At 43.5% G+C, this 26,817-nt stretch overlaps 1 protein-coding gene across 6 annotated transcripts; it reads left to right on the forward strand.

Moving 5' to 3' along the window:
- Nucleotides 1-1,132: 1,132 nt before the first annotated feature.
- On the forward strand, nucleotides 1,133-26,220 carry sh3bp5a (SH3-domain binding protein 5a (BTK-associated)). 6 transcript variants are annotated; one of them, XM_069195233.1, is made up of 10 exons: nucleotides 1,133-1,265; nucleotides 2,294-2,545; nucleotides 4,194-4,256; nucleotides 9,500-9,628; nucleotides 20,227-20,391; nucleotides 20,669-20,799; nucleotides 22,158-22,200; nucleotides 22,919-23,138; nucleotides 23,605-23,892; nucleotides 24,028-26,220. In XM_069195233.1, the coding sequence occupies exons 2-10, from the start codon at nucleotides 2,432-2,434 to the stop codon at nucleotides 24,240-24,242; spliced, it is 1,368 nt and encodes a 455-aa protein (XP_069051334.1). In that variant the 5' UTR covers nucleotides 1,133-1,265; nucleotides 2,294-2,431; the 3' UTR covers nucleotides 24,243-26,220. The 6 variants fall into 6 exon arrangements, with proteins under 6 accessions (XP_069051334.1, XP_069051336.1, XP_015212547.2 ...); XM_069195235.1 differs by having other exon boundaries at nucleotides 2,326-2,545; XM_015357061.2 differs by lacking the exon at nucleotides 1,133-1,265 and adding an exon at nucleotides 1,541-1,692.
- The last annotated feature ends 597 nt before the right edge of the window (nucleotides 26,221-26,817 follow it).

Raw genomic sequence — 26,817 nt, forward strand, 5'->3', positions numbered from 1 at the left:
TCTGAGGTCATGGGTTTTCTGCGTAGACAGTGGCGGATTCCAGCACTATTCACAGAAATCTGTACCCAGCTTTTGTAACTGATCTAAGAGCTCACCAAATAAAAAAACATTTTGCCTGTCCTTGGATGAAGAACACATTACGCCCATTATTGTTTCCTTGGTTACCAAATAATCCCAACAACAAAAAGAGCCTTATTAAGAGGAAGAGATGTTTGGTATAAATTGACAGCACAGTGGCCCTGGAGGAAAATTGAAAAATTGTATTTTGTACTGTATTACAGCAGTGCATCATCTGGGATTTGATTTAATTCCTGGATGTAATTCCTAATTACAAACCAGGGGCTCTAACCAGTACTCCCACAATTTTAATAAAACCACCTATTCGGATCAGACTTTTTCAGGTTTCCAAAGTTCTCTGTTTTTGCCTGATAAAAGCTCTCTACGGCTATCCACAGCTGCTTAAACTTCATACTTTTTCATCACAATCCTACCCCTATCTCTAGGATCTGTGGGTCAAATGCTCCCAGAGGGGTCTTTAATGATGTGGCCTGGTGTGCCTCCTATTTCAGAACCGCTCTTGACAACACAGAACGGTAGAGATACAGAATTACGTGTGAATATTGTGCCATATAAGAGTGGTGTTAGTGATAGGAGAGTGTGTAACCGTGGGGTTAGTAGATAGGAGAGTGTGTAACAGTGGGGTTAGTAGATAAGAGAGAGCAATATGGCAGTTGTAACAGCAAATTGGCACCAGAAATGAGTAGAGTGCTGAAACAACTATTTTGGCTTTAATGTGGACATTAATTTGACTGTCATCTTCATAGAAATGCAATTCTGACAACGTAATTTTAGTATTGCACCAAGGAGAAACTGTAATGTACAGGTTAATACTGAATAGCAAATAATACCGAATAAGTACTGAAATAGCAGAGCGCCTGGTGTTGAACCCTGTGAAGCGCCAGACCTAACAGCCTCAGAAGTAAACCCAAGAGAAACAAGAAGATCACCGTGTAACAAGAGGCAGGGTATGACCGGAACCTCTTCAGGACAGCACCAGAGATTGTAAACAAACTCTCCCATCCAGTATGTTGAACGTCATGACTTAACAGTATTGAATTCAGAGTTCAGGGAGTCATTTATATGATCAGTTCAGATGGGGAGCTGCGTCAGCGTGCGTAGTCTGCCAAGGAACAAGTAACAGGTTTATTCCATGCTGAAAAGGGAAGAGAGAAAACACAACGTTTCGGCTGAGAAGCCTTCTTCAGGTAATTTATATCATTATGTTTGCTACACACCAGAGATACGAGACCAAAATAAAACAAACTGAATAGAGCAATAACAGCAATCAGGAGGAGGCTGCTGTTTTATACACTCTTCTTTTCTATACTCAGCTTTTCATTTTTTCCTATACCGGTGTACAGTATAAGACCAACAGCATTACAGAGCAATTGCGCAACGCCAGTTCACAATAAAGCCCTTCCGTCATTGCTTAATTTAGGTTTCAGATGTGCTCCGTCTACCGACCGCTAGGGAGAGACAGACCACTCTTTTCCTCTGGAGAAAACTTGGGGAACGTCGGCTTCAACTCTCTCCTATCCGTGGGGTTTAGTAACCCCCCTGTCAGTGAGATTACAGGACATGACTGCTGTAATTACTGCAGTGTGTACTATAACTCAAGAGAGCGGAAGACAGGTACTGCAGGATTAGTTGGGACCTCTGCGTGCTTAATATAGCAGTTTATTGCCATGTGATTTGCGCTGAGATGTAAACGGAGAGGAGTGCGCGATCCGATTATTAACAGCATAGCAAAACAGGGAGGACATCCATTAATTACAATAGGCGGCCGGCCCGGTCGAAAGGGTTAATCGTTTTTTTCCGATTTCATCGCCATCGCTTTTGTGTGCTTGGAGGGAGGGGGGGGCCGGCAGAAGGATCCGGAGACGAGAGGGGAAGCCTTCTGGATCAAGTCGGAGCGCAGCGGGCGTCGCCACACCGTGCGGGGCCGCAGATGACACGGAGGACGGCGGCTTGCTTCCTGCGTCGTGCGCCGTTCCCTTCGATTCGCGGAGCCAAATAAGAGCCCGGCAGGAAAATTACAATATTTCTGTACGTCCATCTCGGGGATTGCCTAGCAAAATCTGGAAAGGGGGGCGGGGATAGGCGGAGCGCTCAGGTTCTTATTTCAAGCCAGTTTGTCCGGAGAAAGGGGCACCTCCTGTGTTTCAGCTTCCTTGAGGGTTTTGAATGTTGCAGACCTCAGCTAATCCTTAACTCCTTGCGTTTGTGTTTAAAGATATCTTTTCCCCATATGCCTTATTGCTGAAGTGGTGTGGAGGGAACCAGAGTGGTCGCGGCGGCGCTTGGAGAACGACCTCAGCCTCCCCAGTTTCCGACCTGGGGAAAGGGAAAAGACATTACTGCATTCAGCAAAATGGACAGCGTGGAAAAGGGACCCAAATCAGACGAAGAGATTGAGTCGCCGGATGAAGAAGAAGAAGAGGAGGAAGCAGCAGCAGAAGAAGAAGAAGTCGACCCTAGAATTCAGGTACGCGGATGCAATATATATATATATTCCCGAGTTTGGTGGTGTGTTTTTTTTTTTTGCGTCGTTGTGTTGCGCTGACCTGCTCTGAAGACGTGGACGCACTGTATGGATTGGCGGTGGCGTGTGTATCCTGTTGCCCGTGTGGGCTCAGGTTTGTGCCTTGCGGGGCTGTAATGTGGCTGACAACTGACTGGTGGCGGGTCTGTGTTGCCCCGTCAAGAGTCTTTCAGCCTCCCTGTGCCCGAACAGCATCTCCCCGGCGCGGAGCTTCGCTGTCTCCGGGCGCAGTCAGTGCGCCGTGGCCGCGGAGCAGAGTCGGTCTTATCGGCCAAATGTTGTCATGGACTAGGATGTATCGCCACGTTTGAGTCGATCTATTCCTAATAAACGAGAATAAAACAAAGTCTTTTTTTTATTATAACAGTAGGCCCTTAACACTAACCCTACGATCTTGATGAGATAAAGGGAATCATTTTTAATTCCATGTCATTAGCCCTTCTACAGAAGCTCCGTTTTTGCACCGTAATGGTCCTCAATAGTACTACATTTGATTTAGCGGAATTAATCTTGCAGCCGCGCTTAATTACTGTACTGATGCTATCAGTGTCTGTCAACTCAAGCCGTTTTTCTGCTCTTTGTTAACGGACAGACGCCAACAAAAGTATGCAAGCAGACTGGATTACGCGTACATGCTAGAGAGGTCGTTGTTTTTATGCTTGCTAGGGTTGTGAGCCTTTTTATTGCTTTTGTCATCCAGTTCATGTAATTGATAAGAACAGGAAAGAATGCTGCTTGCAGTGTGTTGTCAATTCATACTGACCAGTGTCAGTCAACGCTTTGTGCTTTGAATTAATCATTACATTGTTGGAGTAACTGGGCATTTCTTTAACTGCTCTTTCTTTTCTAACCAATTCTGCTATACCGTCCTTCTCTTTTCTGTAATATGTGTACCTTTCAGAGTTCTCACATTTGTTTTACATCTGCCCACAGAAGCATGAAATATTCTTTCATTTGGAGCTGTCGGTGGGATGAGCTCTCTTTTTAAGAGGAGTGCTGGCTGTACTCTTATGATATGGTGTCTTTGGGGCGTTGTAATTGCTTAATTACCATCTCCAGCAATGGAGCTGAAGAAAGAACACAGTGGAGTTAGCGCTGCATTAAGACAACTAAACTGTGAATCTGTCACTCTTGTGTCCGAACGCGTTTTATTCAAATGTTTCTAGTGCGGGTTTTAGCTCCGTGAATATTTTATAGATCTGCTGGTCTTTGGTGCAAGGAAAACGGCGAAAAAAAAAGACATCTTTTTAAAGTGAGGATTTTCATGTTATTGAATTCATAGTTTTTAGTGACAGCTGCTCCGTGCTCAAGTTTGTGTTTTGTAGCTGACATACAGGTCTTAATGAACATTACTAATGAAATTAAACAGCGACTGCTTTTCCTTCCTTGCCTGTAAGTCTTGCAGTGGCGGACGGGTAGTAACAGCTGGTAGGAAATGGCGTTTTGTTTTTTTTTTAAGCCAGTTTTACACTGTGTCTCTGGGAAAATGTTTAATCAAAGCTTTCTTTGCCAGATTTAACAAGCTCCGTATGCGTCTTGTTTCCTTTCCACGGTTAATGATGTCTTCTCTCTTTCCCCTACCCCTCAACAGGGTGAACTCGAAAAGTTGAATCAGTCAACCGACGACATCAATAGATGGGAAACGGATTTAGAGGTAGGGTTTTTCTTTTCTCTGAGGTTTTTTTTTTGGCTTTTATTGAAACACAACAACACAAACACAGTTAAGGAAACTGCTGCAGGAGCAATTTTCCATTTCTGGATCCTGCAGCGTATGCTCATGTTTTCCCAAAGCCATTTTTCGGGAAAATAAGTGGTTTCCAAAGGATATATTCAACCGAAGCCCTGTAGTGTAATACCCTCTCTTGTGTGTGTGTGTGTCAGTAAGAACTGCCCTGGTCTTAATTGAAGTGATTGTTTATCCAGCTGTCAGAGTGTAGGAAGATAAACACAGAAGATTATCACTGTGCCTTTGTAGAGAAAACATTGCAGGTTCCTCTGAGTTTTCTCTGAGTTCGTAAGTTTTTTTGGTGTGAGATTGGTGGGATTGGTGTGAGAATCACTGTATTTTCAAAGATCAATTTATTTTGTCATATGCAAAATAACAAGTGCAAGATATTTATTATTGTTTATTAAAAACAAGTGCAATGTAATGATTATTTCCATGTGTGCTTCAATACACAGACATAAAGGAAACATTGAAAAAAACAGTACAACAACAAAGTTAAATTACACTCAATTTAAAGGAAACTCAGCAGAAGCAGTGTGCAAAAACACATCAGTCTGAGTCAGTGGTAGGTATAGAGATCAGTAATCTGACAGTTTGCAGGTGTCTCTCAATCTGGAAGTACATGGCTTTATTCTGCATTAGGTTCTCCATTAACGCGAGTTCAGTACAATAATAATAAAGGGAAAACAGTGACCCCCTTGATCTGGATTGATATATTGTTGATCAGTCTCCACAAGAATACAAAATGACAAGGAAAATGAAAACTGATCTTGTTCTGTTTGTAGAAATCCTGAAAATGTCTCTTAAAGTGGGGCAGTGATGAAATGTAAACATCCAAATTATAAAAAAAAGTGAGATAGTACCTCCATTGATGTCAAAGAAGATTACACTCCAGTTTTTGATTTGATCTGTGGATCTGGGGACTATAAAGTCAGAAAAGGGGCAGGCAAGACTACAAAGGCAGGTTTGGATTTAGTTTAAATTAACAAGTCTTTAAGTCTTTTAGCATTCTCTTCTCTGACATGGTACATTTAGTGCTCTAAGCCTGGAGTCTTGACCATTTTGACCATTGGTCATTTTAGTTTGTATGAGGTTTTTTTACTCGCATAAGAAGGAGAAGTATTTTTCATGAGTGTTTGTCATTCTTACACAGAACTGAATGTTTAAGTTTTAAACGATCGTGCATTTAAAGTCCTCAAAGCCATGTGGTTGATTTCGTTGGCATCAGAACCAGCACTCAGTCACAGAGCACGTTCGGGAACTGAGGACAGGAGGCAGCTCTTGACACAGACGGCTGAAACACGTAGCTGTGATGTGTTGCTGAAGCCTGTCAGCTGGCTGGGTGAGCTCCTCGGCCTGCTGGCCAACCAGGAGTCAGAAGAGTTAAATGAGACCAAATTGCCGAATCTCTTCCTGCCGTTTGTGACCTTTTTTATTTTCTTACATTGATAGGACTGTGGTGCCCAGAGGCCTGTAATGAGTTTCTTTTCAGACTTCTGCAAAGACAAGCTTGGCTCTCTGGCTTTACCTTATTACTTTCACAGTCGACATTGCGGTGATTAAATTAAGAGGTTTTTTTTTTACTGTTGCCGTGTTTTTGTGTAGCTCGGGGCGATGTTGGCAGGTAAAGGAGAAGAGGTATCTTTCTTCTATGGGGAACAGAGAGTGAAGTTTCCTCTCGCCCAGAGCTACCTCTTCTGGCGCAGAAGCTTTTCTTCTGGGCGATTGGTTACCTGGTTCGTTGGAGGAATAGAAAGCTGTTCCCTGGCGCAGCCTGAAAGCTTATGTCATTCTGCAATGTAGGCAAGAAAGCGTCCGAGCACCAGTAGGCTAGTTCTCATACTAATTACCCAGTCAGCATCGTGCTAGCTAATTAATGTGCCCATATCCTTTCTCAGCTTCATTACAGACTTGCTAAGTATTTGTAAGACACATACCAGTTCAGAATTCATATGGAATGACCGTGAATAATAAATAGCAAATATTTTATATCTCCTGTCCAATTTGTATAAAGGTGTACATGGATAGTATACTTTTACAGAACTATAACAAAGTAAATATTTAAAAGGTAAATGTGAATTAATAAGAGTTTCATGTTTGTTTTTTACGGAAGACAGTTAGGTATTTCATGTGATGTGTGAGTAAATGATGCATTAATCAGAAACACGTTTACAGTGCTGTGCAGATGACTGCATTGCTTTCCTGGCCTGATTATTTCACTAGATCCCCTTGCTCAGCAGTTGAAAATTGTTAGTTTGCTTGCTTCCCAAGGGTAGCCTGTGGAATGTGATAAATGTGTGTGTTGTGAATGCATATCCAGAGAATACACATTACAGCGGCACTACAGTTTGAGCGCTGCTGTGTTTCTGAAGTCTCATGAATCCATTTTACTGTCAAAGAAGTCAGGAGGGCTTCGTTAACTTATTATTGAGATCTCTTTTCTTCAAAGTGTAAGAATTTACCTTAAGAAAGCAGATCTGTTTAAGTGCACTTTCTATGGCACTTTGCTTAATTCCGATTTCTTCTGAAAAGTTCATAGGATAGAAAAATACAATATTGAGATTTTACCGTTCTGGAAAATGGTGACTTTCAGTATGTTGGTGGCCCATCTTGTAGGTGATGGGGTAAATTGAGAAGGTGGCTGCTCCATGATTCTGCTTTTATGATTATTTTTTAAAATAGTCAGTTTGTGGAGATGTACAGGGGGTTTTAATGCCGACATGCAGAGTCATGGGTCAGTGTAGCCAAGTCCAGTGGTTCCTGGGACAGGAAGGTACATATTAATATGGCACAGTGTATGCGTGACTCCCATCTGATGTAAGGTTTTAATGAATCACGTTGGGGGTAAGTGTTACTTCGGACAGATTGTCAGCAAATGCTTGCCCAAGTATACAGTAAGAGGTTTAGAGCTGTCATCTCTTATGTGTAACATGATGACTTCTTGTTTTTTAAATATAATTTTATTTCAGTCTCTCGTGTTTTTTTTGTCAAATCAAAACTTTTGTTTGCTGCAGTTCTGAGCATGTCCTCCTCTTCCCTTCATGAATATTTACTTTAGTCATCAGGGTCCAAGCACAGCTCTAGACATGCAGCAAGACAATGCTCATTTTATTCCAGCTTAAGTGAAGGGCAATCAAGCTGGGAAACACAAAGATTTAACCTGGCCCAACTACAGGAGTATTAATACTACTGTGCATATATAGATGCTTTTGTATTCTTCACAATGTCAGTTTATAGTAAATGGATCATTTACAAAATCATATGTACAGCTTACTCTAAAGAAAATGTTTTGCTGGTCAGTTGTCTTTAATTTCTGCAATTTGCAATTTCTGCATTCTGCAGTTTCCCTCACGGGATCAATAAAGTATCCATCTCTCTTAAAATGACCACATGTGTGGTGCAACGCAGATTCGGGAACATTTATACAGCTTGCTACAAAGCTTATACTGTTTCAATCTGTGGCAAATTGCAAAATAAAATTAGTGGTCTTCTCAATGTGAATGGGTATGTGAATAGCTGTAATATTTTTAGTTGAACTTTATAAATTATAAAGGAACAAGTAATAGGTTTATTCCATGCTGAAAAAAAAGAAGAAAGAGAACACAACGTTTCGGCCATGGAGCCTTCTTCAGGTGTAAATTAAATTAAAATGTTAATGTTAATATAAAACATAAATGATAAATTATTAATTTATTTCAACTGATACTTTCTAACGTCCACTTAATGTTCACCAAAGTTTTACACGATTTACACAGTGTTGTAGGATTTGTAAATGTGACAAAAATTGAAACTATTTTAAAATAAGCCGCTGATTAACTCTACCACAGCACTGTACAATTATAAATACCATTTTACGGAAGCATGAATATCAACCATGTCTGACTAGACAGGCTGCCCTCTGTGCTATGCCGTCTGGAATTCCATGCAATTTGGTGTTGCTGTGAAACCCATTTACTGATTTTTTGTGTTGAAATTTCTGCTGCTGCTACAGCATTTCCAGATGTGGTGTGAGAGGCTTGTACAGTATCCGTATCCTGTGTGTATCCATTCATTTCCATTTTCTGTCTCTACAGTGCTGGAGTACAGCAGGCTGTCTTTGTTACCCTGAAACTTTACCTCTTTTTCTAGACTGTGGGTCTGTTGTAAAAGACCGAACTCATTTTAAGTTTGGGAAGAGTTAAGTAAATAGTTTTCTTCAGGAACAAGTAAGAGTTTATTCTGTGCTGAAACAGCAACAGTTTCTTTAAAACAATCCATAAACAAAATTCACAGCATTTAATTGCTGTTTTGGTACTGCCAGCCTAACAACATGGCCAACTTCATGTATAGGCTCTTTAATTGTTGTTTGCATTTGTATATAGATTAGCTGAAGCCTGTGCTACTTTTCAATAAATGCTTCTAAATAATTGATGGTATCAGTTTTGTAGAAAAACAAAGTTATAACATTTTCCTTTTGGAAGGGTTGCAGTATCTTAACATCATTTCAGATACAGAATGTGTGGAGCTTTGGGTAATCTACAGTTTTTGTTAAATACAGAGGACAGCACCTTTCAATAATAATAATAATAATAATAATAATAATAATAATAATAATCAATAGTATTATTTTGCTGTAGAACATCTTGTAATTGTAAAGTTACAATCGGCAGCTCTTCAGGAAAAGCTTCTTTAGCTCTTTAAATCTATTTATATTTAGCGTGCATCTTCTGACATGCTTGACGTAATAAGAGAGGTGTTTTCTAGTGTCTGTCTGCATGAAGCAGACATTGCTTTGTTGATGTCTTGATTTTTAGTCTATTTTTTGTTTTGGTTTAGCTGCTGAAGGCAAGTTTGCCGTCACTCCTCTTAACTTCGTTAGACTCAAATTGAATTAAAACACAGTTGCTCGCATTAAGGAACTATAAAGCTCAATTATTGTAATTTTATTTTCTTAGAAATCAAGTGCGCTGATGGTTGGTGTGCATGGATGTTTGCCTGTGTTAAAGGAAAGCGGTAAATTATATCGGGGGAGAAACTGTAAACATGTTTTTTGTGCTGGGCAGACTGTTGGGTTTTTGTTGGCGCTGTTTACAAGAGGAGAGATCTGCTGTCTGGCTGGGGCCGGTGGAGCAGGTCTGTAGCGGAGCAGGATTGCGATGGTGTTGAGACACCGCTGTGGTTTGTCTTCGCAGGAAGCTCGTCAGAGGTTCCGCTCCGTCCTGGTCGAAGCCACCGTCAAGCTGGATGAGCTGGTGAAGAAGATTGGGAAAGCGGTGGAAGACTCGAAGCCATACTGGGAAGCCCGGAGAGTGGCCAGGCAGGTGGGAGAACGTGGATTGATTATTTGGCATGCCCAGTGCTGTCATGTGAAGCCCAGAGTGCCGTTACTTCCCTGACCAGTGTTGCTCGTCTCCAAATGAGACAGATGAGCGTCATGACAAGGTGTTCGTCACCACCACCCTGCTTCGGGTACAGTTTGGTGTTCTGCAGTGACCTGCAGGTGTGAAGCGCAGCTGACATGAGAGCCTGTATAAGTCACTTTTATCCAATAAAAGTTTGTTTTAGGATTCTGGTGGGCATGCTAACTCGTTCTAAGCTGTTGAAGAAGAACGTGATTAAAGTGGAAAATAATGGCGGAAAACACATCTGTTTCTGGAGGTTGGTGTTAAGATAACCGTGCAGTTTCCCCTGTTTTGCAAGGAGTCCTGGGATCAACACAAGCGGCAGTTTTGTTTAATTGGAAAACTTCCATTGGTTCATTTTCCCCTTGTTTGAATTACACCTTTATGCTTGAGCCTCCCTGCACAGGAAGTCAAAGCCAGACTGTTTTCAAATCTGAGGGGTGTGAAATGTTTTAAATAACCTTCACACATAATGTTCAAGTCATTGGGTAATCTACAAGTGTTCTCTTGAGTATTTGTCTAAGCACACAGCTGCCCTCTGTTTAAATTGTGATATGGCTACAGTTTTGAAAAAAATACTTTTCCATTATCTGTATGGTTGATAATATTTTACTATCGCAGTTGTTACTTATGATTTCTACTGTTTTAAAATAATCTTGCTAAGGAATTGTAGATGTATGCACATCTTGTACTTTATACACTTTTAAAAACGTATCTCATTTACAAGTCACCTTCTGTGACACATATACTAATTCATCATCCAGCACAGGAGTGGAGCAGCAGTGATTGTTTTGATTAGCACATTCTAGTCCTCTGTACTCGAAAGTGTCTCTCTCGTCATTCTGCACTATAAAAAATGTTTTAGGAATTTACATCGATGCTCTTTATTACTAAAGACGTTAGAAGACATAATACTGCAGTGTGTTCAGCTTGTCAGGGAGCTTCATTTTTTTACCACGATGCCAGAAATTCAGCTGTGTTTCACTGAGAGAATTTAGGAATAAGAACATACATGGGGCTGACTTTTAAGATGTGGAATTTTAAGTATTTTTAAAACGCAGCGGGGTGTTGTGAATTGCACTGCTAAAAAGTCTGTCTGTAATCAGCCTTGATGAAATACTATGGCGCTGCCTCAGACAGCTGGCATTTGTTCGCCGTTAGTTTCTGCAAAGCTGTGGTTATGTAGTTTTTGGCTCCTTAGCAATCCTGCTAAAATTATATGTCGTTCTTTTGGGGTTTTCTTGCATTTTAAATCCACTTTTATCTCACCATTAATCCTGTTGGAGTGAGAAACGTCTCCCAACAAACGTTATGACAAATTTTGTTTTTGCTTAGAGCGCTATGAATCCAGTTTAGCTGGTGCTGTGTATCTTATGTGTGGGTTTGTTTAGTATATAAACTTATTCATATCCCCAATGCTTTCATTTTCCTAAAGGTCTGTTCACTTTCTGTCTGGGCAGAATACCAGTGTCATTCCAAAGCCACACTCTGTTTATAAGCTGTTCATCAACAAATCAAACAGTCACATTCACAAGATGTGGACACATTTAAAAGTGCTCCAACTGTGCAGAGTGAATATTATGCTGGACTGACATTGTACAGTATATAGTACATGTACCAGAATGTTTCATTGTGAAAGGTTAAGGGTAACAATGAAAGTTATGACTCTAATTGTCCCTGAATTAATGCCATTTTGTTTTGCTAAAAGGCTGGGAATCTGTGCAAATTGCTGCTACATAAAGATGTACTGTCAGGGTTTGGGAGTGGGTGAAGTAGAAAGGTGCTTGATTGGAGGCTTGTCATACAGGTGTTGCTGGTTCGAGGCTGGGCTTTGTCAGGACTCAGTCAGAAGCTGGGCAGGTTTCAGAAGGTCACTGCCTTCTTGGCCTGCTGGGAAAGCATCTAATACAGTAAAATGCAGGGTTTCCATACAAGCCCCATTATCTCGACAGCACGGTCCAGGAACTGACAGTAGCTTTGTTAGAAAATTGAGAATTGGGAGCCTGTGTATCTACCAGCTGCTGTGCCAAATTACTGTCTCCCTGCTGCCAGCTGCGTCATCCTTTGTGCTGTGCAGCATGTTGGGTCTGCGCCTGTCCATGCCTGCGTTCAGACCGTTCCCTCCAGGGAAGTGTTTTAGGTACAACAAATCAGTTTTATCGTGGTAACTGATCTCATTCTTTGCACCTCATCCAAGCGTAGCTCTCGTTGCGGTCTTGTGTGGCTGCTCTGCGTGATGAATCCTTTCACTGCAGCTGCGAGCTTGGTCAGCCTGGACCTACTGGACGCGAGACTCGGGTCTGCTTTCTGACTTGGTCCTCGTCTTGCTCTAATGACATTTAAGAGAATGACAAGCGAGCAGCAGAAACTGTGGACACTCTGGATGAGCTGGAAGGCGCGGTGCTTCAAAATGCTTTCTGTGCAAAACACGTGCACGTGACGATTTGATATTCTCACACAACGCGGAGCAAATAAAGCCCTAGAGAGGGTGATCTGTGTTAGGGTGGGTAGTTCAATGTTCGATGTGGCTCCCACAAGGGAGACCCTGGTCTTGACTGGCTGGGCTCTGCTGATGGGGGGGTGGAGTCTGTAGGAGGGGACCCCCTCAGCCCATACACTTGCAGTCCTGCAGCTTGTGGTGTTGAGAGGCACTCTTCTCCTGCAATCGGTGAAGCCTCTGATGCCTGTTGAGCCGCTCATCCTTCTAACACAACTGGAGGTTGCAGGCTGGAAGGGTGTGAAACCAAAAGTAATTTCCAGTTCTACATTTATTTCTCTCAAATTCTGATCTTTCGTTTGTATTTAATACTGGTGAATGCAGTTCTTATGTTTTTCATAGGGGCATTTCCATAATGTACCATGCAACTTCATGAATAATGTTTCATAAATATAAAAAGATTGAGGGAAAACTGAGCCGTAAAACTGTGCTTAAAATAAAAACTCTTTAGCAGTCACATGCCAGATGTTAACATTGCACAAAATCACAACCATAAACATGGAGCAAAGCACATAGGGAGATCTAGAGGACAGGGTGTTGCACTAAACAGACTCAAATATGCGTATATAGTAGCTTTATAGTATAAAAGGGAATGTGTGGATTTTACTGAAAGAGGGCTTGTCTAGGTTTAGCAGACTTTGGAATCATCATTAGATTTGCTTTAGAAATGATTTGACCATTGTGATACACCTTGGGGTAGCACAGTGGTGCAGTGCTTAGTGTTGTTCAGTTCCTGGGGTGCTGTCTGTATGGAGTTTGTATGTTGCCCCCACGTTCACGTGTTCATTCCGGGTTGTCTGGTTCCTTCCCACGGTCCCGAGACATACCTGTAGGTTAATTGGCTTCTGGGAAAATTGGCCTTGTGTGTGTGTGTGTGTGTGTCCTGTGATGGGCTGGTGTCCCATCCAGGGTGTATCCTGTCTTGCGTCTGTAATCTCTTTGCAGTGTAGCAGGCCCCAGGCTCAGAAATCATCTATCCACGGTCGGTGCAACTTGTTTGTGTTAGGATATCTAGTTAAACCCACACTGTACCATTAGGGTCAAGGGTTCAGAGATGCAGAACCATAGAGGTTTAGGGTGCTGTAGTTTTATCACTCATCGTTGCACTTTAACAACATAATGAGCACCGTCACAGGGACTTTGTGCTGTCAAGCTTGAAATAGTTTTACTCATAAAATATACATTCAGCATTTTTCTTTCACCACCAGTTAGAGCACTTGTTCTAGTATAACTAGGTCATGCGCGTGTCTTCTCTCTCTGAAGCTCCATTTTGCTTTGGCACAAAAAGAGAACTTGCAACACTAAATAGAAAAAAAAAAGCATTTTCTTATTTTCATGAAGAAATTGATTAGAAAAAAAAAACTTGCTCTTTCTACCGATTAGTACACATTTCGTTCTTTCACAATCAAAAGTGACAATGTCTGTGAAACATTCTGCTGTGGGAAATGGAGCACTTTTCCAACACAAGACGAGGTTTAGTAGATTTGTTCCCTGAATGGATCTTCAGCTTTTTCACCCTGTGAGCTTCTACTGCGTAACTGAATAAACTTATGGCATTGATCGGATTTACCTTTATCATTTGGCAGGTGCTTTTCTTCAAAGCACTGTTGAACCGCAGCTGGTCGATATGCAATATGCTTGCAACACTAGCGTAGAAAGACACTAAAAGCACAGAAAACGGTGTCTGCTGGATTTATTAGGTGCTCGGATGCTCATCTGGTAGAGCTGCTCAGAACAGGTGCAGGGAGAGCTCTCTTTAGGAGATGGGCAGCTACAGATATGTGGACGAGATGAAGACATCATGGTTAATTGGAATTTGTTTTAGCCGAAGTTGGCGAGGAGAGATGAAATCTGCTCGGGGAGAAGTGGGGTTTCACGTGACAGGGCCTCAGTTCAATACCGCTTGTTCTGTCAGGAATAACTGGGCCGATCCACTCCGTGGGTTTTGTAATGAAGGAGGATTTTTTTCCTGAACCGCAGTCAGCTCCGTCCCAGTCCCGCCAAGGATGATGGTAATGTAATGTGACAGGGCTTTACTTTATAGCCTGCTTCACCGCACTTTCCATTATCTCATGTAATTACTCTGCCAGACTGGCTGCGGCAGGTCATTCAAATCTTACCTATTACTGCTTCACCGACCTTGGCCTTCTGGACGGGATCTTTGTGGAGAGATCCATCTTCATCCTCGATCTTAAACTTTGTGACCTATATCCACTGTGCAGTAATGCGATGTGAAAACACTGGATGAATTTACCGCAGTAGAATTTAGTCTGCTTAAATAAATCCCAAGGTGGAGTTTGGTAAACTGTATACGTTATTTAGCTTGAACAGTTTGTAAGTTGGAGTCATAGTCTTTACTCTTTTGGCGGATAAAAGTCAGGCTACAACCTTTACACAAAACGGAAACAAAAACTCGGGCATGCAAATCCTTATTAAAGCCACAGTGTGCATATAACAGGTGTGAGATGTTACAGAATTCCCCCTTTTTTACTTTTCTATTTCTCAGTTTCATTATTTGGTATTTTCTTGTTTTTCCATCCCCTTTGGTTTCAAGTAAGTGTTTGTAAACTCTTCCCAGATGGTTTTATTCTTACTTTTTTAGCTAGCAATTTTTAATTTCCCATACGAGAAGGGTTTCACCCTGCTGGCCTGTAAAATAATGCAGTAGACATGTGAAACATTGAGCACACAACATTGTACACAAACGAGGTGTACTGAAACTCACAGAACCCCAAATTCCCGTTATTGTGTTGTTTTGTGAACGTCTATGGTACACTGTTATTGTTAGTGCATTCTTAATGTACGTGTTTGACAAGAATCAAGGTGGATGTCAGGGAGTTCAGATTGAGCTTTATTTTGTGCACAAGGTTGTACAGGTGCATTATTTGTTACATCACTTCAACCAGAAATGATTTGACTTGTAATTGAGGTCAGGTATATAGAAGCTCACTGTTTTGTGCTATACAAGGATTTTGAGAGATTGTAAGCACAGAGGCTTGTAACTGTAGCAGGCCTCACTGTGTACAGTTTGTGGTTAAATTGCCTAGAACGTGTTTAATTTTATCTGGTGGTTTCCGGAAATATTTTTGTGGAAATACCCCTAGTGTGTGTTTTTTAGCCACCATGGCTGTTACTACTGGCCAATGCATGGCATATGTTTGTGTTCAGCTTTCAATAATCTGTTATTTTAACCTTAGTTTGCACAGAAGATGCTTATGTGCAGCATAACGTTGTCAGAGGCCTGAAACAAAATGGATTGCTTTTGACGAGAATAATTTTTGCTGTAAATGCACGTAATGATTTCATGACCAGAAGCTTGACTGGTACGTTATCCATTTTCAAATGCACAATATCGAATACATTTTCGTTAGCTTGCACTCCAGCTTTTTTAATTTTAATGTCACACATCGTAACAGAGTTTTTTTTATGCAGGTAGCAGTCTAGATCTTAGGATACGCAGTCATACAATTTATTATAGTGTTGCCATAATAAATTAGAAGTCTGGTATTGCGTGCATTTCTTTTCCCATAGGGGCTTAGTGGAGCAACCTGTATCACATTTACCGTACAGTGAAAAATGCCTGGACAGAAGGTTACACAGTGCTGCCAGCAGCAGCGTGGGACAGGGATCGGAGCTCTGATTCGTACCCAGCAGGCCAGGCAAGAGGTTCGATTAGGGCTCCCCTTCCCTTAGGGGCTCCTTTAGAGGCCGGCTGTACTAGAAACACCGCAGGCGGCTGTTAATCGTGTAAAATTCACTTGACAATTTAAAGAAGAGGGTGTGTGAAACACTTCTACTTTTCTCTCCTGCTCTGATGAATGTATTTCGGGCTACAAGAGTCCTGCTGCCTTTGGTCCTTCCCTGCCTTTGAAATGACAGATGCGTATTTACATTTATAACTCAACCAACAACCAAAAAAATATTTGAGAAATAATAGAATCGGATAATATATATTTTGGGTAACATACCCGCAAGAAAAGGTATTTCATTTTATAGTGATAAGTATATTATTTCCCATATGCAAGACAACTTGCAATACATTGGGTTTACTTTAGATGTACTTACAGTAAGTAAAAGGAAGAGTTGTGCTGAAGCAGTTAGATAATTAATACAATGACAATAAGGGTCGTCTGCCGTTTAAGGTCCTTTAGCGACTATACATCTTGTCCAAACCTCTGGGTGCTTTGTCCCGGGATCCCCACGCTCCTTGATGCCAGCTGCTCCTCAGTTTGGTCGATCGCCCTGTGAGTGTCTGTGACGAGTCTGTGTTCTTCAGCATGCAATGGGCCCATACTTTCTGTATGAACGGCGTTATATGTGCAGTAAGAAGCCCATGTTAACCACGATGGATTTAACATTTACCATATACAGTAGCATATGACTCATGTGTAGGAATAGATCTGAGATGCACCTTCTTAAAATAATTGTTGAATTGTTTTCAAAAAGTGCAGAAAAAGCACTACCAGAAATTAAATGTACTGAACCTAGCTGTCCTTCTTGTCTCAGATGAAATGTGAGGAGATAGCTGTATGCCAAAACACTTGGAGGCTTAGGTTAGTACCTGATTTATTTGGTCTTCTGTTGTCTGCCATTACTGAAAAGATACCATAGGCTAGATATTTGTTAGCCGGACTTACAAAGTGAGATCTTCTGTTCTCATATGGTGCATTTTTAATCTAACAGATTAGCAGTTATTACACTTGTGTGTCATTGTTGAGGGGACAGGGACATTGTTTATTGTTCTGATGAGTGCTCTGAAATACCCGACATGCATCTGAACAGAAATTGAGGGTTTTGTATCTCTCAACTGTTTTTAAAAGATAATGAGTAGACTTTTCCTCAGGCACACAGTAACCATCCTGTAAATGCATATCAAACAGTGAAGGTGGGTGATACAATTGCATTATGAAGCATGACATCCACATTGCAACATCTGCCAGTGTGAAATGAAATTATTTGCTTCAGTTATTACCTAAGGAATGCAAATAGAGAATCGTTCCTTTTGTTTTGGTCATTTTGAGTGTGCTTTTTAGAAATTATTGCATTCCTGATTTTTTTACAGTTTTTACCGCCTGCTCTTGGTGTGTAAATTTGTTGACTGCTCATCTTTGTGCTGTTGTTTGACTCCATATGCCATTTATTGGCTTCAGGAATGGCATCAGAATATTAAAGAAAATATAACTGCGGTAAAAATGGTAAATGTCAGTAAAGAAGCAATTGTCATTTTTCTGAGTAGGTTCTAAATCCTCCCATCTCCACTACAGTGGTGAATCATCGAGGTATAAATCCATAGACCCAACTTGGGTGGCTAGAAAAGACCAATCATTCTGCGTTACTGAATTCATATCAAAATCTATTAATTTCACAGACCAAGAAAATTCATACAGAGCTGTGTTATTGCACCTGAAGGGTTAACTAACTGCTTTTTGGAGAGAACCTGTCCAGAAGGATTTTCTGGTGTGTGGTGATGACTGGGATAAGAGCCTGAAAAACTTATGAAAAAAGTAAGGGATTATAATACCGGATCGGCAATAGGTTTTGCGTCTAGGGACGACTCATTGCTCAAGCTGTCTGGTGAGGTTTCCAGCTGACTGGTTTTGTTAAGTACCTTATGTGTGTCTGTCAGCGCTGTCGTTTTTCACCCACAGCTCTCGGCTGCCCATGCGAGTTAGGATGCTCAGCGTTTAATTTAGGTTGTGCAGTTGAGAGGTTGCTTGTTATTAAACTCTGGGTACAGATCTGCAGAGCGTTCAGATAGATGAAACCTTCATGACCTTGTCTGCATGTGTTTTAGTGAAATGCATGTCAGTGCATTAGAAACACTTAATTCACCTAATATGATTAAAGGCACATTAGGCAAGACTTAACGTTCTTGGAAATCTTTCCATTTCGTTTTAAAGTATTAAACATGTCTGTCTGGGTCAAGATCTAAATAAGAAAAGGAAGGCCTATGGACAATTAGTTGTACTGCATACTGGATCTAACTCATGGCTTTTGGGAAGGTTTTCCTTGCAGTGAAGAGACTGTTTCTGCTGCTAAAAAGGTTGCTGGTGTTTCTGTAAACTATCAGGTTTGTGTCTCAACAGTGTTTTTGTACTACAAGTTTCCTCTGCATCTTACTAAAAAAATGCAGTTAACTTGTGAGCATTTTACTGGTCGTTGTACCATGTTTGGACAGATTTAAATTGACCTGTAACTGCAGGTACAACTAAACTAGTACAAACAAATTCTCTGACGTTAAATAAGCTATAGTTTATACAGTATGTCAGAGATAATTCACATGTTAATCAGTGAAGCTCTAAAATAATACAGAAAAGCTGTTGAGAGCTCAGCTGAGTCACAGTGCTTTATTGGATAAGCCAACACATTATTTTAATTAATGGAAGAAGAGAATCAGGAAAAAATGTTCTTGATTTTACATGATGTTTCAGGTATTTTGGAACTTTAGAATGAATGGCCAAACTGTATTATAGAGTCCTTGAGCTTCTGTGAGGCTCTGTTTCCATTTTTAGATCGGTACTTTTACTTCTTTTATGATTAAGAGCCTCCAGAGACATCACCGAAAAAAGCAGGCTCTTGTGTTAGTCATTATTTTATTGCAGTTTTCTTCTCCAAACAATAGTTGAAATGTGATACAAGCTGTCACAAAGTCTAATTGCTTTAAAAGTTGCAGAAATGCTTTGCAGAAGAATGACTTTTGGTTTTTGCGTCTGGTGTGTTCTGTAATATAATAATAATTCAAATAATGGGAACATCTGCGACTTGCATAATGTTGGTTTGCAAAAAGTCATTAATACTTTTGGCACCAGTTGTAATTAAAATGCCTTAAGCCATGTGCTTATTGTTTTAATGATAACTACATTTATTCGTTTTTTACATGACTCATTTTTTTTTTTGTTCCAGTTCTGAAAACTCACGGTTTCTCACAGATATTCATTTTCCTCGCACTGGCAGATCGGGATATTATACGATTAAATCAGTTGCAGGCAGTTTAGTCACGTAAAAAACAACAGATGGCTGACAGAAGGGGCAACTGTCTCTGATCCCCTCAGATGCGTTTCCGAAATGTCATGGAACGTCTTTGGGGTGAGCCCTGTTTGTACAAGAGCACTCGGGTTTGGGCAGTGAGCGTCGAGGCATGCACGATGTCATCACTTTTGTATAATTAAAGGGGAGCTGCAGTCACAATTTTGTCGACCGCTTATTAAACCTCGGCAACGAAATAAATTCATTGACGGTCTAGAAAAATTTGACCGACGTCTCATTTCGAATGACGCACACAATTGTGAGCTTGGTGAAAGTACCGTGAGTCACCGTGCTGTCGCAAACCCCCTGGTCTGTCCAGGGGCGCGAGCGAGGGGTTCGTGAGAATTGTGACGTGAAGCGGCCCTTCCTGCTCACTAGTCTCCGTCATGACTCACGTGATGCAATGAACGTGCGAGTAAGTACAGGTTGTGCAGCCGATATTTCACCACGGAAACGTTCCAACATGATGTTCACGCAGAGTTAACAAGTAATATGTGTCGGCAAATCGGTCTGGAAGTTGAGAGCAGTATTTCTATTGAGTTTAAAGACGTATTCACAAGCCTGCTTGTTTGCGGTGTAATAAGGCCACAACGCGTCATCAGAAGTTCTGTTGCCTTGTTGGCAGAATATGGTGCTGCAGGTACCTGGAAATGTTGTCTATTTTGTTGATGTAAATAGGAGGTTTTACAAGTGACTTTGAGCATTTTACTTTGTGGTTTGAAATGCGCTCATCATTCATTCCAACCCCGGAATATGAAAGTAGCGCTGCACTTCCCCTTTGAAAGGGGCGATAAGAGTTTTAAGAGGCTTTCGCGTTGCGAGTCGGAAAGCGGAGGGGATGGAGAGTGTTTTCGCCAGGTGGCGCTGAACACGGGAGACCGGCTCCGTCACCGCTGGGTTGTGGCCAGTGTGTGCGTCTGTCAGCCGGCTTCCCAGACCCCCTCCCCCCTCCTTTCCCCTGACTCACTCTGCTCCCCCGTTCCCCCCCCCGAAGGCTCAGCTGGAGGCGCAGAAGGCCACCCAGGATTTCCAGAGGGCCACGGAGGTGCTCCGCGCGGCCAAGGAGACCATCGCGCTGGCCGAGCAGAGGCTGCTGGAGGACGAGAAGAGGCAGTTCGACTCCGCCTGGCAGGAGATGCTGAACCACGCCACGGAGAGGGTGAGCACCGCACGAAAATCCACGGGCCGGGAGCCGCGAAAGCATCCGAGACGGCACTGGAAAACGGATCAATTAGAAACCCCCATAGCTTTGAAACGTGTGGTGTTGGCAAGGAAAGGAGTGCAGTCCTGAGTGGTGGTGTCACTCTGGTCACCACCTTAGCGGGTGGCGTCACCCAGGACAGCCTTTCCAGTACAGCCAGCGACGGGATGATCCGCTGCGCGCCTGTCAGCCGCCACGGCCGCTCACCGCGCTGTTTCTGCTGGCCCCGCTGCAGGTGATGGAGGCGGAGCAGACGAAGACCCGCAGCGAGCTGGCGCACAAGGACACGGCCGCCAAGTACAATGCCGCCATGAGCCGCATGAAGCAGCTGGAGAAGAAGCTCAAGAGGACCATCAACAAGTCCAAGTGAGTAAGGGCCCGGGGGCTGGGCGGCTGGGCGGCCCTCCCTCTCCTTCGCACGCTGGAGCGGAGCTGTGCCATTTAGTCCATCCAGCACCGAGTGTTCTGGGGCTGCGACGTCATTGGCTGTGACGAAGTGGGCCCTCGCTCCATTGTGATCTCTCTCATGTGGAGCACGTCAGGGGTCTCGATTGTTCAAAAGCTCCTGGAAACGGTAGATGTTTTAGTACAAATGAGGACGGGAGGGGGTTCATTGTCCTGCGTTCGAGCAGCTCACGTTCCTGGTTTCCAGTGTGGTAACACCACAAGAGAACCGAGAGCGATACCATTACTAGCTTTCTGAGTTCTGAGTTGCAGTTCTCTGCAGGGGCTCGGCTCCCTTGAACAGTGAGCTGAAGTAAATCAATTAGCAAACAGATAGACGCTTTAAAATGTGAAAATATTTAAGTTATGAAATCTTAGTTCTTCCTGAAATGCCATTATATCAAGCATTGGTGTTGTGCGCCAGATACACTGCTAGTTGTGCAGTATGAAGCAGACAGCTCCATTTATCATATAGCATCTGTGCCGGGAGAAGAGAGCCTTTCTGACTTGGTTCCCTGAGGATTTCCTCAGGATTCACATTCATTAACTGCAGCTCTGTTCCCACTGCAGCTCCAGCTCCAGAGGAGCTCTGGAGTTCATTGCCATATTTCTCTAAAGTACGCTGAAGTGTTTATTTGTTGGAATGAACTTAAATTGTAACTGACTTCATGTAACAAGTGTATATATTGTAGATGATACTTGTTTTGTCCTGGACTTATTTTTATTGCAAGGAATGTGCTGTGGTGCAGTTTGACAAAGCCAGATGAATGCTGCAGCTTAGATAATGTAACAAGTGAACTGAAGTAATTTGTGGTTAAAGAATGACTTACATAGGACACAAACGTGGCCTTTTTAGTAAGTGTCTTGTGACTTGTTGACCCCAGAAATGATGCAGTACCAAGTGGGTGTTTTCTCAAGCAATTATACAGGCACTCTGGAACCTTACAACAGCCTCTCTCATGCCTCTAATGTGGAATCATTGTTTTAATGTGGGACACTTGAGATATCACATGAGGCCGGAGTTCTGGGTTTAGGGTTTATTTCTTAACAGTGTCTTGGCAGGCCATCGTGTCTGGGCCTAATTCTTGCCAGGTGCGGCCTCCACTTGAGATCACGCAGTAAATGATGAAGCTCTATGGCAGGACTTTGTTTCCCTTGTAAAATGTGAGGAATGTAACAGCTCGTTGAGATGGTGTCTGTTTCTGCTGAGTTTTTCAGTTACCATGACAATCCTTTTGTTGCGCTATGCTCGGTTTAACGGGTCTCTTTCTGTTTTGCAGGCCATATTTTGAAATGAAGGCAAAGTACTACCTGCAGCTGGAGGTTTGTAAAAAATTGTATACAAAGATACATCTGTCCGCGAGAGTAATGACCGAAGGTTATTACAGCACTGTCGAGTCTTTTGGCGTTTCAGAGTGTGAATATAATTCTAGCCTGGAGAGGAAAGCTGTTGAAGCTTTGACCCAAAGATTATAGTTGTGGAGCAGGTCTGAGGGTTTAATAGCTACCTCGGTGGATATTGCCCAATTCTGAATTGTGGTTTCTCAAATACTACACGGGTTTCCACAGAGCCGGCATGTCATTTCCTTCCCATGCCAGTGTTAGGCTGGGCCTGGGTGCTGCTCGGTCAGAATTTGACTGTGGGTGTTGGAGGATATGTAGTGTCATAATCCCAGTTGTTTCTGTTTGTGAGATAACTGGTGAGCCTATGTTTATAACAAGCATGTGGAATAAAATAAACTGCTTAGCCCTGCGGTTCGGCTCCGATAAAATAAATATTTTTTTTATTTGGAAAAGGCCTTATTAAGGGCAGAGCTCTGTGTAATTGCAGAATAAACTGTAAGCAAGCTAGGAGAGCCGCGGTGTCGTTAGGCACTCGTTAGGCACTCGTTAGGCACTCGTTAGGCACTCGTTAGGCACTCGTTAGGCACTCGTTAGGCACTCGTTCATGTGGGGCTCCTCGTCGAGAGCCGTACCACGTGCTCTGGCGGTCGGGCGCTTGGTGTTTGAGCTCTGCTCTCCCCTTCTCTCGGCGGCTCAGCAACTGAAGAAGAACGTGGACGAGCTGCAGGCCAAGCTGTCCCTCGCGAAGGGCGACTACAAGACGGCGCTGCGGAACCTGGAGGTGATCTCCGACGAGATCCACGAGCGGAGGCGCTCCTCCGCCATGGGCCCCCGCGGGCGCGGCGTGGGCGCCGAGGGCGACAGCAGCTCGGGGGACGACCTGTCCGGCTTCAAGCTCGAGTCGGACGCCGTGTCCGGTGAGTGCAGACCGAGCCGTTGAGGCGGCCTTTACAATATCGCGTCTCACAGACAACATTAAATTCCAACCGTTTGAGCAGCGGGGGGAGGGGAACTTGCTCAGTCTCAGGGAGCTGTTAAATAGAAGTACAGGAGGAGGTCAAATTGTAATCTTGCACTCCTTTTGTCCATAATATTTAACGTAAAGCTTTAGACGCCCGCGCCTCGCTTTGTGCCTCTTCTGTAGTGCTCCTTCCTCCACCCCATCTTCACCCTTGCAGCTGCCTCCCTGGCTCATTCCTCCCAAGTCAGATGTTTATTTCACCCCGGACCTCTTGGTTGACACTGTCATTTCCTCTGCCATTCAAAGTAAAGCTGAACACGAAAATATGAAGTATGCTATTCCTGTATATTTCATTTCTTATAGCAAATATGTGTGTGTATTTGAATTTGACTTGTGATTTGAGCTGGGCGTTTCTTTTGCAGTGACCTCGGAGGTGTTTGACGAGGATAACTGCAGCAGCGCCGTGTCGGAAGAGGACTCGGAGACCCAGTCCACGTGCAGCCTCAGCTCGGTGCCCGCGAGTCCGCTGGACCTGCCCAGCCCCTTCCCCACCTCCTACTCCTCCTCCTCCTCCTCCGTCTCCTCTCGGCCCAGCAGCCTGGACCTGCCCAGCCCCGTCTCCCTGTGCGACTTCGGCCTCCTCTCCCCGGTGCTGGGGCCGCGCAGCGAGTGCAGCGGGGCCTCCTCCCCGGAGTGCGACCTGGAGCGAGGTGAGCCTGCCGGGTCGTTCCCGCTCGGATGAGCCTCGGTGGTTTGTTTCGGGCCGTCGCGTTGGGTCTCGGTGTGGATCCGGGGCGGTGTCCCGGAGACCCCGCGTTTACTCTGCCCTCGTCTCGTGTGCGCAGGAGACCGCGCGGAAGGAGCGGAGGACGAGGCCGACAACGCGCGCAACAATAATAACAACGGCGCCGGCCACAAGAAAGCCACGAGCCTGGAGGCGCGGTTCGGCCGCCTGTCCTTAAAGCGCCCAAAGACTGACAACCTGAAGAGCGCCGAGAGAGACCGCTTCAGCCTGGCCCAGCGCCCTGCGGCCGCGGCGCTGTTAGTCAATGGGCTGTAGGGAGAACTTGTCTTGGTGAAGCCCTACAGGTGCCAAGGACCACTGTGCCAACAATCGCTCCCCTTGATTATAAAGGACCCCACAGAAGGCTTACTCTTCACGACCCCACCCCTCCTGCTAGTCCCCCCGTTGCAAACACTTCGATGAAACGGCTGCCCCTGCGCCGGAGACGGCACCGTTTCTCTGCTCTTGGTCACCTCTGTGTCATGCGTACACCTCGTATCTGCGTTGTAAACCTCACGTGCCCCCGGACTGTCCTCGCTCCTTTCCCGGCTGCGTGCAGACGCGCGCCGGTGCTCCCGCGCCGGCTCTGGAGGCGGCGAGGCTTCGCCTTGTGTCCCTGAGCCCTCGCTCAGTTGCGTTTGGACGGACTCGTCCCCGCTCGGTCCACTCTCTTCTTTTGAGGACCCTTTTCACACCATCGCCAACCACACCGGAAAAAACAGAGCGCTGCATTTTCCACCTCACTGGTCCGGATGGATTGAATTCCACCGTCTCCCGCTTTCTGTTCCCAGCCAGCCGTCCTGCTGTCGTAAACCGCGGCCCGAAGAATGATTCAGATCTCGGTCACGCGCCGTCTACTGCTGTTGTGCCGAGACGGAATGAAATCGGACTGCTGATGTGAACGATGAGACATGGGCGGTGGAATTATGATGTTTGGACTGTGATGTTGTAACTACCAGCATGTGGACAAAAGAACACATGGAGCAACTACTCTGAACGGGCCCTAATGTAAACATGGCCGAGACATCTTGCCCATGTCTATGAATGACACACTTGAGTAGAGTATAGGCAGCATTAGGCTTGCTGGAAAAGCACAAGATGGACTGAATTACTTCGGATCTGTGATGTACTTCCACGCTAACCTGTTACATCCAAGGTTGCATTCTTACAGGTACTGAACAGATCGAACCAGGAAAGGTGAAATTCCTAAGTCTGTATTATTACAGAAGAATAATTTGCAAGTAGAAGCACTGGCTGGCTGCTGTCCTTGTGTCACTTCTTAAATGGAGAACTGTTTCCAAAGGAAAACAAGTCTTAAATTTTAGTCCTAAAAATGTGTATGTTCGTCTGTTGTTTGTAATGAAGTCTTTGGCCAAATTGGATTGTGTGTTGCCAATAGGATGTGAACCCAGTCCAGCCACTTCCTTGAGTTTTACGGTCTCTGAAGAGACGCATGCACGAGTGAGGAACTGGCTTTGTCTCCCGATGCTTTTTCAACCAGTCTGTCCCATTGCTGTGTCCCAGCCCATCAGTACAGCCCACTGACGCAGGGCAGTGCTCACTAGGCGATGGCTGGGGAAAAAGAAGATCTGTGTTTTACCAAATGCCATCCATTTAGTCTCCCCTGTACAAAATGGTGTTTACATTTGAAAGACATTTCAATATGTCCCCAAACTATAACAACAAAAAGAAACATCAGTCATACAGAGCGGCTAGCTCAGTAAGAAAAGAGTATCCACGAATCTTTCATGGGAGTCTCTCCAGTTGCAAGTGGAATTGTGTGGTGGCACTGCCTGGACTGTAGACTGCCTTGACATTCAGGGCTTCACCTGGAAACCAGCCTGAACTGGGGGCCTCCTGTCTGGAAGCATCGCACAGAATTTGAAAGGATTTACCTGAAGCGAAACTGAATGAACCCCCAGCCTCCTCTGAGCTGATTTCATTTGGCTGACTTGGGTTGCTACTGCTGAGCATCCTTCGTCCTTAGTTCACAAAGCCCATTAACAGGTACTTGGTCAAGAGTTCAAATACCACATTCGGTAGCTGCTTCCTTGCACTGCCTTATTTTATAATGTCTTTTTCTTCTGTATGTGTACTGTATTGTAAAGTATATGAATCTATATTTTCACTTTCTTTTAATGTGTGTTATTATGAAAACAGGAGAGGAGATGCCTCTTGTGCTACTGTTTCATTGTCTTGTACAGTATCTCACAACGCTTGTGTACCTGTGTTCAATAAACAGCTATTCACTGCATTGCACAATAGTTGCTTTTTAGCTAGAAGGAAAAAAATCCATTGGCCCTGAGGCCATGTGCTGCAGGGTTCTGGCAAGGTTTTTTAACAGATAGCAGTGGGCAGAAGTCATCACAGTGGCACCATCAGAGGCCTTTTGTTTTGAGGTTTCCTGAATCGGTTAGGGAAATTTCATATTCTTCGCAACTAAACTGAAAAGGTGTGAATATGTATTTGCATATAGTTCAAATATGAATGTGAGGTTTTAAAAACAATCGGTGCTTCCTTTCAGATGTAGAGAAAAAGACATATAAATGTCTACAAGACATATAAACACTGACAGTATTCATAGAACATTTCAGATTATGAAATGTGCTTATTTTTTGTTATATAGTTCAAAGGAATATAAATGTTTGACAGTGAAAAGCTTCCTTACAGTCTGAGTCACGTAGCAGATTTTTTGACAGTTTTTCAGCAGCCTTTTCATTATTCAGGTGTAGACACTGGAATTATCCTGCATCACCGAAACAAAACTGTCAGTTTCAGCGGGCAGAAAATAGGTACTGGAATAGGTGAGATTTGTTTTTAGGGACAGGTATTGGAAATTGCCATTTTCTTT

This window comes from Lepisosteus oculatus, chromosome 10 (assembly GCF_040954835.1).
Source record: "Lepisosteus oculatus isolate fLepOcu1 chromosome 10, fLepOcu1.hap2, whole genome shotgun sequence".
Taxonomy (NCBI): domain Eukaryota; kingdom Metazoa; phylum Chordata; class Actinopteri; order Semionotiformes; family Lepisosteidae; genus Lepisosteus; species Lepisosteus oculatus.

Excerpts from the sequence above, each read along its gene's own strand:
- sh3bp5a (XM_069195233.1), top strand. The coding sequence starts at position 2,432 with ATGGACAGCGTGGAAAAGGGACCCAAATCAGACGAAGAGATTGAGTCG. Across the intron at positions 23,139-23,604 it reads CGAGTCGGACGCCGTGTCCG|TGACCTCGGAGGTGTTTGAC; the intron begins GTGAGTGCAGAC and ends TTTCTTTTGCAG. Across the intron at positions 23,893-24,027 it reads GGAGTGCGACCTGGAGCGAG|GAGACCGCGCGGAAGGAGCG; the intron begins GTGAGCCTGCCG and ends TCGTGTGCGCAG.